Source organism: Oncorhynchus keta, chromosome 36, assembly GCF_023373465.1.
Source record: "Oncorhynchus keta strain PuntledgeMale-10-30-2019 chromosome 36, Oket_V2, whole genome shotgun sequence".
Classification (NCBI taxonomy): domain Eukaryota; kingdom Metazoa; phylum Chordata; class Actinopteri; order Salmoniformes; family Salmonidae; genus Oncorhynchus; species Oncorhynchus keta.
Genome location: NC_068456.1, coordinates 8,521,360 through 8,537,241, shown reverse-complemented (window position 1 = coordinate 8,537,241; position 15,882 = coordinate 8,521,360). Strand labels below are relative to the sequence as shown.

The 15,882-nt window shown below is 44.0% G+C and overlaps 3 protein-coding genes across 3 annotated transcripts in view; 1 reads left to right on the top strand and 2 right to left on the bottom strand.

Moving 5' to 3' along the window:
• The window catches only part of ttc7a (tetratricopeptide repeat domain 7A), a 51,602-nt gene extending 49,504 nt beyond the window's left edge, over nucleotides 1-2,098 (bottom strand). Inside the window, exon 1 of the mRNA XM_035754049.1 lies at nucleotides 1,876-2,098. Within this exon, the coding sequence (XP_035609942.1) occupies nucleotides 1,876-2,008 (133 nt within the window). The 5' untranslated portion in view covers nucleotides 2,009-2,098. The remainder of the gene's footprint in view (nucleotides 1-1,875) is intronic.
• Nucleotides 2,099-3,482: 1,384 nt separating this feature from the next.
• Nucleotides 3,483-6,557, top strand: mcfd2 (multiple coagulation factor deficiency 2, ER cargo receptor complex subunit). Its single transcript, XM_035754051.2, has 4 exons — nucleotides 3,483-3,604; nucleotides 4,078-4,261; nucleotides 4,482-4,641; nucleotides 4,764-6,557. Exons 2-4 carry the CDS (start codon nucleotides 4,095-4,097, stop codon nucleotides 4,893-4,895), a joined length of 459 nt encoding a protein of 152 aa, XP_035609944.2. The 5' UTR covers nucleotides 3,483-3,604; nucleotides 4,078-4,094; the 3' UTR covers nucleotides 4,896-6,557.
• A 1,081-nt stretch (nucleotides 6,558-7,638) lies between these two features.
• Nucleotides 7,639-10,961, bottom strand: prop1 (PROP paired-like homeobox 1). The gene is made up of 3 exons (XM_035754050.2): nucleotides 9,583-10,961; nucleotides 8,625-8,848; nucleotides 7,639-8,230 (listed from the first exon to the last, which is right to left on the bottom strand). Exons 1-3 carry the CDS (start codon nucleotides 9,719-9,721, stop codon nucleotides 7,832-7,834), a joined length of 762 nt encoding a protein of 253 aa, XP_035609943.1. The 5' UTR covers nucleotides 9,722-10,961; the 3' UTR covers nucleotides 7,639-7,831.
• Between the last annotated feature and the right edge of the window lie 4,921 nt (nucleotides 10,962-15,882).

Below are 15,882 nucleotides of genomic sequence, written 5' to 3'. Positions count from 1 at the left end.
TTCTAGCTCCTAAGCAACTTGTAGTCGGCGCCGACAGATAGGGCAGCTCTGCTTCTAGCTCCTAAGCAACTTGTAGTCGGCGCCGACAGATAGGGCAGCTCTGCTTCTAGCTCCTAAGCAACTTGTAGTCGGCGCCGACAGATAGGGCAGCTCTGCTTCTAGCTCCTAAGCAACTTGTAGTCGGCGCCGACAGATAGGGCAGCTCTGCTTCTAGCTCTAAGCAACTTGTAGTCGGCGCCGACAGATAGGGCAGCTCTGCTTCTAGCTCCTAAGCAACTTGTAGTCGGCGCCGACAGATAGGGCAGCTCTGCTTCTAGCTCCTAAGCAACTTGTAGTCGGCGCCGACAGATAGGGCAGCTCTGCTTCTAGCTCCTAAGCAACTTGTAGTCGGCGCCGACAGATAGGGCAGCTCTGCTTCTAGCTCCTAAGCAACTTGTAGTCGGCGCCGACAGATAGGGCAGCTCTGCTTCTAGCTCCTAAGCAACTTGTAGTCGGCGCCGACAGATAGGGCAGCTCTGCTTCTAGCTCCTAAGCAACTTGTAGTCGGCGCCGACAGATAGGGCAGCTCTGCTTCTAGCTCCTAAGCAACTTGTAGTCGGCGCCGACAGATAGGGCAGCTCTGCTTCTAGCTCCTAAGCAACTTGTAGTCGGCGCCGACAGATAGGGCAGCTCTGCTTCTAGCTCCTAAGCAACTTGTAGTCGGCGCCGACAGATAGGGCAGCTCTGCTTCTAGCTCCTAAGCAACTTTGCAGTATTTCAATTTTTTTGTGTGTTATTTCTTACATTATTAGCCCAGATTTTTGGTGGGGCCATCACTAGCCGCCTTCCACCCGGTTACGCAACCCTGCACCTTAGAGGCTGCTGCCCTATATACACTGGCCACTTTAATAATGGAACACTAGTCACTTTAAAAATATTTAAATAATGTTTACATACTGCTTTACTCATCTCATATCTATACTGTATTCTATTCTACTGTATTTTAATCAATGCCACTCCGACACTGCTCGTCCTAATATTTATATATTTCTAAATTCCATTCTTTTACTTTTAGATTTGTGTGTATTGTTGTGAATTGTTAGATATTACTGCACTGTTGGAGCTAGGAACACAAGCATTTCGCTTTTTTTTTTTAACAACTAGGGACAGTGTTGTTGAAAAAAATCAAGAATGGCAAAACTATGGGCAAACTGTCAACATCAAGACAGACTTTAACAGAAGACCAGCTAGGGATGACTTGAATTCTACACACTCTGGAATAACACATTTAGCAGTTCTGTACACCTGCAGGCATGGTGAAAACAGTCTCAGGTGGGCAGTGGGAGTTCCATCCGGCTGATCAAATGACATCAAATGACAAGATTTGGTCATTAACACAATAACAGTGACACGCAGGAAGGTCGTGAGTCATGTCACCTTACCCCATGTTTACTGTAACGACATGAGGTGAGTAGCCACCTTTGGCTACCCACTTCAGACTGAGTACACAGTAGATTTGAATATATAGACTGCACTCCTGGTGAATGTGCTTGAGTGGTGTGTTATAATACATGGAAAATAATCTTAAAAAATGAACAAATGACAGTGATAGTGACAATCAGTTAATACATTTTCACTACAATATGTTCTGTGTTTTAAACATTGTCCATTGAGAGGTGTAAGGTGATTATGTAGTTGTTCGAATTGTAAGCTACTGCAGTTTGGGCATACCTGAAGCTGTTAGTTTTCATTGTTTGCAGAGTAAACGCTTACTTGCAGAGTACAAAGTCCAACTCATGCGGAACTATTGCCATCCCTGTCTGGACATGTGACAAAAACTTAGTCAGGAAAAAGAAACCTATACCAGAATCCAACAGGTAGTTAGTTATCACTCACCGTCTTCGTGAAATCTGGCGGCCACGAGTTGCTCTACGATAGTGGGTATCTTGTCCCACTGGCACTCTGCTCTGTAGCGGTCGATCTCCGCTTCCAGACGGTATTGCGAGAAAGAGACCCTATTGGATGCCATGCCCGCTCTAGATCCCGATCTGTCTCGGTGAACGTACTCCCCTGATACCCGGGGAGTAACTGCGGACTGGCAAACAAATCATGAATAAAGTGTAATGCCATCTATGAGCATGTGCGGCTGCCCGAACGTCCCTCCTCATTAACATTTTGGGTGGACATGTCAAAATATTATGTAATCATCATTTATTCTTAAATACCAATCAGTCAATGTGGACTAGCACACACAATGAAAAAAGCAATGCTGTTAACGAGTTGTATACCAACTCAGAGGCTACTGTAGTACAGGTGCTTCAGTTTGAGGATGAGATTGGGAGATTTGTGTGTACTTTTGCAGATTCAGATGAGTTTATTTTTCATAATAACAATTTAATGAAGTAGCTTATGATTGCTTTATAGCCAGTCAACATATAATAACTTCTTGTCGTCGACTCTACCCCATTACGCTTGTATTTAGTTTGCATACAATAAGTCTACACACCTAAACTATTTGAGGGGAAAAATCTATTAATTGTAGAATAATTTTTTTTTCTTTACCCTACATTGTAATACGGTAGAAGCTACACATTAGCTAGCCTATAGGCTGCTGAAAACGTTTTGCTTTGAAGTGCCTTTTGCCCTAGATAACCGTCCTAGATTTCCCTTCAAAAGCTTTCCCGAACTAGATCAATTCCTGGGATTAGCGCTAATAGCCCACTAGAGTGCAGAGGGTATAGATACAACAGTAAAGTTCAAACTGTGGATCTAAGAGACACACAGGTGTCAAGTTATTATTCCGGATTTTTACCGCAGTCCAATCCCTCAATAAATCCTAAATAAGCTACTGTATTTAAAAAGTCAATTGTCAACTATTTTCATTGCCCGATTTTCAGGTTTTGTGGCTCAAGGTAGCTAGGCCTACACCTGCCATATGGTCTGCTCAGACAATTCATCATTGTATGGTAACGCGTGACTATGAGGGCTGTTGAAAAACCATTGGCAAAGAATGTAACACTTTACATGTTACAAACTGAATACAAAAATGTATACATTTAATTGGCGAGTGGGAGAAAGTGGTGGGGCAAACAATTATCTGAATGACCATTTGTCAAGAATACAATACATTATTTAATAGACCTTGACATGATGGTAGAAGACATTTTTGCTGGCATAGTTTCCCAGGACGGCTGCTAAATCGGTCTTTCACAAAAACATTGGAAAACGACAGCTCGAAACACTTGACTCGCTACACAGCAAACTAATGTTTAGGCCAGGATAAGTTTCTATTGCTAATCCGCCCCCAAATATTCGGAAAATAGATTTGGTGGCTTCATTTTCCCTATGAAAGGTTGATATTTGTTTGTCAAATGTGTTTACTTAACAAATTCAACGAAATACCCAGTAAACAACCACATTGACATTCCTGTTTTGCACAGGTGTCTGGGTTTGGCTATCTCACGCCTTCAAATCTCTGACGCAAAATGCCGATATCCAATCAGAATTTAGCTGTCGTGTCCGTGAGTTGAAAGGTGACTACGGCTCACAGTAATGCCCAAAAAGGTTGAACAAAATGCATGTAGTTAATTTACAAGCGAACTATTCCAAGTCTGTTTGTCAACTGGTGAGTATGCATTTTAATCATTCATATCGCTGCAGATCCATTACGGTGTGCTTGTTATCACCAAATTAATGATCTTGCTAAACTAACTGATGTTCTTTAACCAACTAAGTGCAAGTATTATTAACTTTAGCCAGCCATGTGTCTATCAACAACATCACTAGCTAGATTGTATTCTGAACTGTACATATAATAACATATCACTGAAAACAATGAAGTTATTATTGCCTGAAAATATTTCAAATCCATTTGATCAATCTTCTGATTCTTCTGCCATGTATGTGTCTCCAAAAGTTAACATATGGTCTCATAGATGGATCACCTATTTCTAGTGAAAGCTCTTGCCATTCAGTGACGCGCGACACTGGCTGTTCTGTGCCTTCACCTTGCTTGCAACCTTTGGTCATATTATTCAGCTTGGATTAACTTTGTTGTTAAAATGATGTCCCTCTCTGTCTGTGTCTGTATCTGTGTAGTTACTGTACAGCCCAGAATGGTGTTAAGAGTAAGTAGCAAGAGGAGCGTGGTGTGGGGCTGGCTACTCCTGGTCTCCTGCTTTCTGCTGTCTGTTCGTTCACATGAGCAGGCAGCCCACGAACACCCACCAGAGAGTCACCGTCCTAACATGCAACTGGACAAGAACATGGTCCATGACAGAGAGTGAGTAAAGGGTTGTGTTCATTAGGATCCTCCGCTCTTTAATGCTTTGCAACAGAAGAAGTACAGATAGATAGACAGATAGGAGTACTATCTATCTATCTATCTATCTATCTATCTATCTATCTAAATAGTTTGCTCTATTCCAAGCTTTACCGATCATTTGGCGGACAGTGTGTGCATGGTTAATGCACTGAGCAGTGTCTCTCCTATGTCCTCTTAGACACATCATGGAGCATCTGGAAGGTGTGATTGACAAGCCGGAGTCGGATATGTCGCCGCAGGAGCTGCAGTTGCACTACTTTAAGATGCACGACTATGATGGCAACAACTTACTGGATGGGCTGGAGTTGGCCACAGCCATCACCCATGTGCACAAAGAGGTATGTGTGAAAGGAAAAACATCATGTAAAAAAAAGATATTATCAGCCAATGATGCCACATACTGTATGTACTTTATTCATCTACACACTCGTGCACTTCCATGTTTCCACGTTTTCTGCAGGAAAAAGGAGAGGAAAGCCGGCCTATGAAAGAGGAGGACCTCACAAGCCTTATAGATGATGTTCTGAGGGACAATGACAAAAACAACGACGGGTACATAGACTACGCCGAGTTTGCCAGGTCCCTGGAGTAGAGGAGAGACGGTGCCTAACTATTGGGGTCTGGCACCGTGCACTGCACACCACCACACCACTTTCGCCACCACACCACGTTAATTTACCTGAGCCGGTGTGCATGTCTCACGCTCTCTGTGGGGCTATCACTATCCTTCATCCGTCCAGACAGCATCTATACCAGAGGTGGGCAAACTTCTTGGCTTGAGGGCCACATTGGGATTTTCGAAATTCAACGGAGGGTTGCACAGATTTTGTTTTGACCAATTTCTGTTTGTCAAAACCTATTTGCGGGTCAGAAAAAGGGCAGTCATTTGAAACTATTTAGGTCCGTTATCATTTCTACATACTTTCTATCTAGTTTTAGACGTTCAAGTGTGACCTGCAGTTTTTAACCCCCGTCCCCCAAAACAAAATTAAAGGATTTTACTCAAAACTCCTGTGCGCCAGATTGAAAGGTTTGCCCAGCCCTGATATATACAGTCGATTATTCAATTATTGCTGTAATTATAAAAACTGCCAAATGTGTCTACTGTATGCTAGCAACTAAACTAGTTCAGTCATTTTAGAATGAAATTATTGAGCAGGTATTTACCTAAGCGCTGCTTTGCTGTATAAAATCCAGGATTATGGACCAAAGGTTTTGATATTTATGCATCCAATCAAGTGAGGCCATTTATGACAACTGCCTGTGGTCCTTAACTTTAAGAGTGGCCTTTACTATTACTGTACCATTCTTGTACTATTACTCATAGTGGGAATGTTACAGCCTGGATGCAGTATACTGTACCACAGAGTATGTGGGAGTGTGGGAATGGCAAAGCAGGTTTGGAGGATTTGTCTGACGCTCAGAAACGAGCCATGAACAGGGCTGCTTTCAGTTGGAACAAAATGGAAGACGTTGTTTAGAAACGGAGGTGGTAATACCTGGGCTAAGTCCTACTGCTCATTCTTGTTTTCAAAAACGCTTTCTCCCATTTGTTCGAACCGAATGTGACTCAGGTAACATAAAAGCCACACTTGGTACGGGTTTGGTTCTGGTCAGACACAGTCAATCACAAATCATTTTTCTGCTGATCTACATGTACTTTACATCCCTTACATAGTCTTGTTACCCACCAAGCTGAACGCACAATTCCGCTTACAGCAGGGCTGATACTTGAGATGAACAGAATCTGAATTTTAATACAGAAGATGTGCTGTGCTGCGCATTGTGATTTCTTCATCACTGGATTCACTTTGACTTATAGCACAGTGAGACCTCTGGGTGACAGCAATACTGAAGGGTTAACTTAATTGTACAGATGTGCTATAAGTAGAATGCAGGGTTATGTTGCTATAAATGCTATTGAAGTAATGATGTTACATTATGTGTCGTTAGACCACACTTGATTCTTTCCAAATGAGCTCCATTGCTGTCAAACAGTTACAGGTCATTAGGTTACCAGGTCTTTATGCTATAAGGCCCAGGTCTATATATTCAACCCATTTATAATTACTTCCAAATGAATACTGAAACTTTATTTGTTACAAGAGAGTTCTAATTTCATCATTCAGTGACGGTTGTTCGGTAAATACAGGTTACTTGACTAGAAATGTGTTATTAAAATCTATAAAATGACAAGAGTAGTAGACACGTGCAACTGTGTTGTCTTTGCAATAAACAAATATATATGAATGTCTTCTCTGATGTTCTATGTTGAATATGTCTCAGTGGCATTCGCATACTGCAGCCTTCTTGAGTGCATGTTAGTGCAGATCTGTCCGAGGTGTAGGTTATGATAATTAGCAGATACCCATAGACTTGCAGTCATTGCGCTAACGCTAGTTAGCATCTTCCTTCAAATCCCTTTAAGTCAAAACTGTAACTCGGCCACTCAACAACATACTCTGTCTTCTTGGTAAGCAACTCCGGGGTAGATTTGGCCTTGTGTATTTGGTTATTGTCCTGCTGAAAGGGGAATGCACCTTATTGTCTGGAAAGCAGAATGAACCAGATTTCCGTCTAGGATTTGGCCTGTGCTTAGCTCCATTCCATACATTTTTTTTAATCCTGTAAAACTCCCCAGTCCTTAATGATTACAAGCATACCCATAATATGATGCAGCCACCACTATGCTTGAAAATATGGAGAGTGGTACTCAGTAATGTATGGTGTTGGATTTGCCCCAAACATAACACTTTGTATTCAGGACAAAGAGTCCATGCAACTCATTATGTGACTTGTTAAGCACATTCTTACTCCTGAACTTATTTAGGCTTGCCATAACAGCGGTTGAATGCTTATTGCCTCAAAACATTTCAGCTTTTCATTTTGAACAAATTTGTCAGAATATCTAAAAACATAATTCCACTATGACATGGGGTCGTGTGTGTGTAGGCCAGTGACAAAAACAAATCTATAAATACATTTTAAATTCACACAATTTGAAAAAGTCAAGGGGTTTCAATACTTTCTGAAGGCACTGTACGAAATGGATGACGTTGTATAAAATTGTGGGGACCCGTTTTGACTTGTGAACGCTACTTTCAAATCTACTGGCTGAAATGATTACAAAACCTTTCTAGCATCAATTTAACATTTAAACAAACAAATCACTCCCAATATACACTACTTTATTTACTGTGAAAATACAAAAGGCATTAGAAAGATGTATAGTGTATATTTCAGACAATCTATATGGATAATTCAAGACTACCCACGAATGTCTTTCTCTCAGTTAGGCTACCCTGAACTTTCAAGAAAACATGCAATGTCAGGTATTCAATGGGAGAAGGAGTTTAGTCATTTTCACTATTCTCTAAATTCTTCCTGTTCTTTAGTTACTAGCTATCACTGTATAGATACAAAAAAAACTGTATTTTGTCATCTAATCTAAGGTGCAATGAATAACTGTTCTTCGAGACACAGCCTATAAGAGCTTGTCTACTTCCCGACGTAGAAGTTACTCTTTCTTTAGTTCCAGTGAGAGCCAGGGTCTAGAGCAGGCAGGGAGGTCAGGGAGAACACAGGTGTGGCCAGGTTGCTGGGTGGGGCTCCAATGTTCCGTAGAGGGCTGTACCACTCCTCGTGCTGGCGGGGGGGTTGTGGCTCTGGTGGGACTGTGGGGCAGGAACACTGGCTGGCTGAGCCTGGGTGGTGGGAGTGGGAGTAACCACCTGAGGGCAGCATAGAAGGGAACCGGGGGATATGGTGAGCCAGGGAGTGAGGGTAGTACTGACGGGTCAACCCTGTGGACTGAACACACATGCTGCCCAACAGTGCCCCGTGCCCTGGCATCATGGCCATTGGCAAGAGCTTCTGAGACGCACGCTCCTGCCTGCGGTATTTGGCACGGCGATTTTGGAACCATACCTGTGAAATACAATAAAAAATGAACTTAACTGGGTTGAATTTGAGATTTAACCATTTTATAGGACAATGGATACTTATTTTCCACCATAATTTGCAAATTAATTAATTAAAAATCCTACAATGTGATTTTCTGGATTTTTCTTTCTCATTTTGTATGTCATAGTTGAAGTGTACCTATGATGAAAATTACAGGCCTCTCTCATCTTTTTAAGTGGGAGAACTTGCACAACTAGTGGCTGACTAAATACTTTTTTGCCCCACTGTATGTCATGGCCTTTCCTTTGTAAATGAAAACTGTTTGAGTTCGACATCGCAATTATTATCAACTTTCCCACCCAGGATAAAAAATGTATGAAATCCCGGTGTACGGATAAATAGGCCCAAGCCCACTGACCTGTATGCGTGCCTCATTGAGTTTGGTGAGCCGCGCTAGTTCCTCACGGCAGTAGATGTCGGGGTAGTGGTTCTGTCCAAACGCCATCTCCAGCTGGTCCAGCTGCTTGTGACTGAAGGTGGTGCGATGGCGCCTGCGCGCTGGGGATTGGTAGGCTCTCCCACGCCTGCTGAGGCCTAGGGCCATACTGTCAAATGGGCCTTTTCTGGCTGGGCTGCCCACATCTGTAGGCGGGATAAGAATAGGTTGAGTGGGTGAGGACTTTGAATTGAACAGTAAAATTGTGGCTGAGTTTCTTGATTATACTCTAGTTCACCTTTCATGAGGTAGGCTGGCCAGGCCTATAAACCTACTTGTGTTTCACGTTCACCACATAGGAAGTCGCCCAAATTTGTAAGGACACATTTCACTGATGAATGTCCTTTTACAAAAAAAAAATAGGGATTACATGACTTTATCTTTCCCCATCAACCTCGAGCAACCTAATAGCCACGAGGCTTTGCTGACCAAATTCAATCTCGTGAGAAAGAGATACCAGAGACATGGGGATTTGACCAAGATTAAGTTAACAATAGCGAACAGTGACTAATTTGTCAAATTGGTTGACATAGTTGACTGGCTGTTCACATTACGCTGGATGGCAAACAGACATAAGGAACAGGGAACTGGCCAAAATAGTATTTTATATTTTACATTTTTGTTTGTTATTCTTTCAATAATTTTCCTCAAAGTCTAGAAATATAAAGGACTTACATTTTTCAGTCCATTTTCATATAAATATTTAAATGAAAACAATTGGCTAATACTACAACATTAACTCATGATATTTACACTTAAATCATGCAGATATAAATGAAAGGCCTACAACCATGAATAATTTGTTATTAATAACATAACTTCAGCATACAATTTTGACTGATACAATAGAATTTTGACAGAAAATAGCATTTGGACTAACCTGCGCTGGAGCTGACGATGGTAATATCAGAGTACATCTCTGCACGCTGCTGCTGACTCTTGACACCATCCACGGGTGACTTAACCTGGGCCATCTTCACAGGTGTGGTCTGTGATGCTACAGTCAGGAACGCTAGCATACATTGAGCTAGCTACCTGTTGCTTTTCCCACCGTGTCTAGCCGTGACATCACATGCCATTCCCACCCACCTCTACATTTACCTGGCTATGGCTTTCCTCAAGTATCTTCTCAGGTCACGTAAGGTCACAAAAGGTCATGGGCTACAAGATTCACTCAAGGCAGACCGAAAGTGACAAAGTGCTCACTGAGTCACAAGAATTAAAGCATTATGCTTGTCTATGGGATTGATTCCATTGAAAATGATGTTCATAGAAAATGTCTATCCTGTATTCTAATTTATCATGTTTAGTCTTGATATGAAATCGAGCATAACACCATAATCTACCTTGGATTTAAAAAAAGATGTGTGCATTCATTTACTTCTTTACAATATTACTGAAGTGCAAGTAGGACGTGTAAAACAAACTGAGTGACATTTGCTGAGTGAAATTGCAATGGTGCCTATGTCCACTAGGTGGCAACACAACCTTTACCGTCTGCCCATGAGAGTGTGCTCGGGAGACTGCTCTTTGGTACAGATTCGTCTCCCTCCCCAGCACACTCTCCTGTCCTCTCTCATCCTGACTTATTAGGCTGTAGGCAAAAAATTACAGTTTCATAGCTACGTCTCTGTCTTTCTTTCAACATGTTATCTCAAATGACCCTACTCCCTTCCGTTCGTTTTATTTGGTTCAACTCAAATGTTTTCTCATGGGAATTGAGCTGGTATGACAGTGTTGGCAGTCATTCCCATGATGCTAAACTCGGCGCAGGCCAGTGCAGAAGAATGGCCTTTTCACATGAGTGGACACTGGGCAGAGTCCCAAATATACCCAAGTCATGACAGGAGAGCATGTAGGCCGATTCAGCAACTTTTAGTGGGCAAGCAATGTCAATTTATACTCAGTGAAAGAAATTATACTTTACTACTATATGGTATGGGCCATCACAGGAGCCGTACAGGTGTGTCTGTGTGTACACGTACAAGAGAGTCTTCAAGTAGGACATCCCCATTTAACCTGCTTGTATAATGGTTTCATCATTGGACATTTGATCTCACCTCCATGTGATGTAGTCATCCTCGTCAAAGTACTAAGGGTGTAGTAGGGACTAGGGATTGTTTGTATTCCCAGAGAAAAAGGGTAACGCTTCATAGCCTGCGGGAATAATGCATTATGCTGCAGTTATAATGCATTGTACAACTTGCAATAAGCCTCCTGTGAGGTTTTATACACTGCTCAGGATACCTGGATTATGAAACCCACTGAATACCTGATCAGCTTTCGCATGGAAAAGCTCTTGTTGAATTGCCCAAAAAAATACATGTTAGAATGAATAAACTTCAAGATCTTCTCTTGACAAAGTCCCTTTCCTTGTTCAAATGTCTCTTTATGTAAAAAGGCCTAATTTGATTCCTTGTGATATATTGTCTCTGAGAACATAATGATGCCTGCGCCTCCTCTCACCATCATGTCTGTCTGTGCTCCCACATTGATCCCACATTGACCTTTCCTGTTCCCAACCACTGGCCTAAACAACTGACTCAATTTGCCTATGTATCCGCGCGCCCACCTGCCCGTCAATCCGTCTGTCTCTCTCTCTCTCTCTCTCTCTCTCTCTCTCTCTCTCTCTCTCTCTCTCTCTCTCTCTCTCTCTCTCTCTCTCGCAGTGCATGCTGGGAGTTTTTGGAGTTTGAGTGTTTGGTGTGGAAGGCTCTGTCCTAACTAACTTTCTTGATTCTGTCCTTGGTCTTTTCTTTCAATTGTATTTTCTGTGGTGGAGGGTTAATGCACTATTTGTTTTAGCGGTATGCACAGGTTTTTTCAAAGTTAGGGTGGAAGAGGATAGAGTTAGTTTCCTGGGGTTTGGAAGGTGTGGTGTGTGCGATGGCTTCTCAGCCTAGCGCGGAGGAGACGCTGTCGTTACGACATGGATTCAGGTGTTCCTGAGAATGGAGTTAAGATGGAGGAGGTTCTGTTCGCGGTCGGTGAACAGGTAGGAGCTGACTTTATATATTCTGCTTCTAGAATGAACAAAGCTGTGGTTGTGTTCATGAAAAGAGCACATTTGGTTGGAAGGCTAATTGCTAGTGGAATATTTGTAAGGGGTGTGTTGGTGCCAATTTCACCTCTTTCTACCCATTCGACAAGGGTGGTAGTTGCAAATTTGCCTCCGTTTATTACGGATGATCCCAATCAGGAAAGAGCTGAGTCGTTTTGGTGCTAGCGGTTTTCGTGTCGGCAGGTTTTCAGACAGATGCCGTTAAGCACGTTGTTTCATTCCGGAGGCAAGTGTTTGTGTTTCTGAATAACAATGAGCAACAGCTAAATGTGCATTTTAAAGTGAAGCATGGGGAGGGCTCTACGTAGGGCTCTACGCAGGGTTTGCTAGCACAGATAGTCTACAGTGTTTTGAGTGTTAGGATTTGGGGCATAAGAGCTTTGCGTGCCCACATAAAGGCCGTAGACAAGGTGAGGGCACAAGTGCCAGTGCGAGAAATCGAGGTCAACGTGCAGGGGGCAGTGAGATGCAGACAGCAGAGGCTGGGCCTAGTCATGTCAGGGATGGTGGTGTAGAGGAGGCTGGGCCTAGTCACGGGGCGGCAGGGTAGCCTAGTGGTTAGAACGTTGGACTAGTAACCGGGGCAGAACGACAGATTTGTACCTTGTCAGCACAAGGTACAAATCTGTTGTTCTGCCCCGGAACAGGCAATTAACCCACTGTTCCTAGGCCGTCATTGAAAATAAGAATTTGTTCTTAACTGACTTGCCTGGTTAAATTAAAAATTTAAAAATTGAAAAAGAGATGGTGGGGTAGCTGAGGCTGGGCCTAGTCACGCTATGGATGGTGGTGTAGATGAGGCTGGGCCTAGTCACGCTATGGAGGGTGGTGTAGATGAAGGCTGGGTCTAGTCAGGTTATGCTAGTGGATGAGGAGAGTATAGTGGGGAAGTGTAAGAGACTAGGGGGGAGGAGGAGGGAAAGGAAAAGGAAAAAGGGTGTGGTCAAGCGGAAAAGGAAAAGGGGTGTGGTCAAAGGCACTAAGGAACATCACAAGCCTGGTGCTTGGGGGGAAGCGGCCAGAGAGGAAGGGCAGGTGGTCAGGATGGGAGATGGAGATGAGGAGGAAAGTGAGTCTGAGGAAGAAGACGATGAGGAGTTATTTTTTTCAGACTCCTCTTCAATGGGAACGGAGCTGACAGCCAGTCAAGCAGAAGGGTCAAAGTACACGTTGAGGAAACTGACAAGGTTCCTGAATGAGATCAAGGGGAAAAAAGTTCATCTTGAGGCTTTTTTTTCTGATCCGAGAAAGTTTGTAAGATTAGCACAACATGCTATGAAAAATGAGGGGCATGGAGTCCTCTCACCCAGGAAACAGTTTAGGTTGAGGAAGTGGGTCACAACAGTGCGAAAGGGTCGACCTTCAGACTTTGTTTAGATGTATAGTTTCTTTCTGGCACTGGGGTTTTTTGAGCTTTGCTATAGGTCTCTTTCTTTGCTGGCTTTTCTCCCACTTCTTATGGAGACTCTTCGGGTAGGCTCACTCAATATAAATGGTGCCAGAGATGTGGGAAATAGGAGAATGTTGGGTGAATATGTAAAACAAGAAAAAGTACAGGTGTTGTTTCTGCAGGAGACGCATAGTGATGTGTTGAGTGAAGTCGTTTTGGGGGCTCTGGTGGAAAGGGGCAAGTGTGTTGAGCCATGGGACAAATTTTAGTGCAGGGGTGGCAGTCCTTTTTGTACTGGGTCTGTCTGTAAGAATGTGCTTCTCAAAGGAGGTGTGTAGGGGTAGGCTGCTTGTTGTAAAAGCAGAAATTAACAACATGGGTTTGTCTTTATAAATGTGTATGCACCTAGCACAGTGAGAGAGAGGGGGGTTCTATTTGGGTGTCTTAGACAGGAACTCTCACATGTAGCGCCTGAGGAGACGCTGGTGGTCGGCGGGGACTGGAACTGTACAATGGATTTTACGAAAGACAAACGGGAAGAGCCTCATTCAGTGTCCGTGTTAAGGGACATCATTAATCAGTTCGACCTAGTGGATGTTTGGAGAACTAAACATCCCAACACAAGACAGTACACATGGGTGAAGGTTTTTGGGGCTAGGGTGAGTGCAGCCCGACTTGATCGGTTTAACAGCCCGACTTAATCAGAGCAATATGCTGTTGGGCGCTACCATTCTCCCGATGAGGTTTTCAGATCACCACATAACCAATGCCGGGGCATTCCAATGGGATGCCCCGGCACGCATCCCATTGGAAGTTTAATGTAAAGCTCTTACAATATGCCACTTTTTGCTTAGGTTTCCAGACCTTTTGGGAAAGGTGGGGTCAGCGAAGAGAGGAGTATGAGTCTCTGAGTCAATGGTGGGATGTGGGGAAAGTCCAAATTCGGCTTTTCTGTCAACAGTATACAGCTCTCTCATCCTCAGAGGCTAGGAGAGTATTGGAAGAACTAGAGCGTTGTATTAGTGGGATGGAGGTAGAGATTATAGTGCAAGGCAATGTAGGCCTTCAGGCTAATTTAGGTGAATTACGTAGGGGCCTGGGTAGTTTTTTCCAGGTTAAAGCAAAGGGAGCACTTGTAAGAGCTAGGTTCTCCACGATCAAGGAGATGGATGCTCCCAGCTCCTTCTTCTTTGGTTTGGAAAGACAGAGCGGTTAAGCCAAGGGTGTGCATGGTCTACGGCTGTCTGATGGGCGGGTGACCTCTGTGGTGGGGGAGATGCGGGAGCGGACTGTGGAGTTTTATTCGGCGTTGTATAGGACTTGTTATTCGCAGGACTCCCTAAGCTCTTTCTAGCACAGAGGGATGAAATGGAAATTCCTCTGTTGTCCCATGAACTGGCAGAGCCCTTAAACCAGATGTCTCCCAGTCGTGCACCGGGGATCGATGGACTCCCAGTGGAGTTTTCTTTAAAATTCTGGGGAATATTTGGACAGGACTTTTGCGTGTTGCGTGAATGCGTCTGGGTATGAGATCTGACTCTCCTGCCCAAAAAAAGGGACTTGTGTGAATTTAAGAACTGGAGGCCTGTGGCATTACTCTGTGCGGACTACAATATATTTGCCAAGGTCCTCTATAACAGACTGAAGTTCCACCTGGACTCGATAGTACACAAGGACCAAACATATTGTGTACCAGGATGCTCAATCACGGACAACTTGTTCTTAATCAGGGACATGTTGGACATGTCGAGAGGTTCTAATGTGAACTTTGGACTGGTCTCTTTAGATCAAGAGAAGGCTTTTGATAGAGTGGACCATGGTATCTGTTTAATGTGATGTCTGTGTTTGGGAATAGTTTTTTTGACCTGTGTGAAGCTGTTGTATGCTGGGGCGTCATGTATGGTTAAGGTGGGAGGGGGGCTCAGTAGGCCAGTCTGGGTGAGATGGGGAATTAGACAAGGATGCCCTCTATCAGGGCAGTTATATACATTAGCCATTGAGCCTTTTTGGGCCTGCTACGCAGGAGACTGCAGGGAGTGTTCTGGACAGGCATGGATGTGGTGATAGACATAGCAGTGTCAGCATATGCAGATGATGTTTCTGTGATGGTCAGGGATGGTCAGGATATGCAGGCACTAGAGACCAGTCTGAAGGTGTACGAGCTAAGGTAAACTGGGGCAAGAGCAAAGCTCTGTTATGTGGGGCATGGGAGGATAGGGCCCCTCCTCTGCTTCCATTGGGTTTGCAGTGGTGTTGTGAAGGGCTTAAAGTGTTGGGCTCGGAGAAGTGGGTCAGGAAGAACTGGGAGGGGCTGTCACAGGCAGCCGTGTCAAGACTGGCCAAGTGGAGGTGGCTCCTGTCCCAAATTTCATATAGAGGGAGGGTGCTGATAATCAATAACCTGGTGGCATCTTCCCTGTGGCATAAACTGGCTGTCCTCAACACCCCCGCCGGTCTGCTTGCAGACCTGCAATGCAAGCTGGTGGACTTTTTCTGGTCGGGCCATCACTGGCTAAGGGCGGCAGTGCTGTACATGACCATTCACGAAGGAGGAGAGCAGGGTGGCTGCTTTCCGACTACAGGCGGCGCAGAGTCTTCTGTACCATACTGAAGTCGGCTGGAAGGAACCAGCATGCACACTGCTGAGGAGAGCTGGCGGATTAGGGTTGAACCGGCAGCTGTTCCTCATGAAGCTGGAGAGGCTGAGAGTACAGCAGGTCTCTCAGATG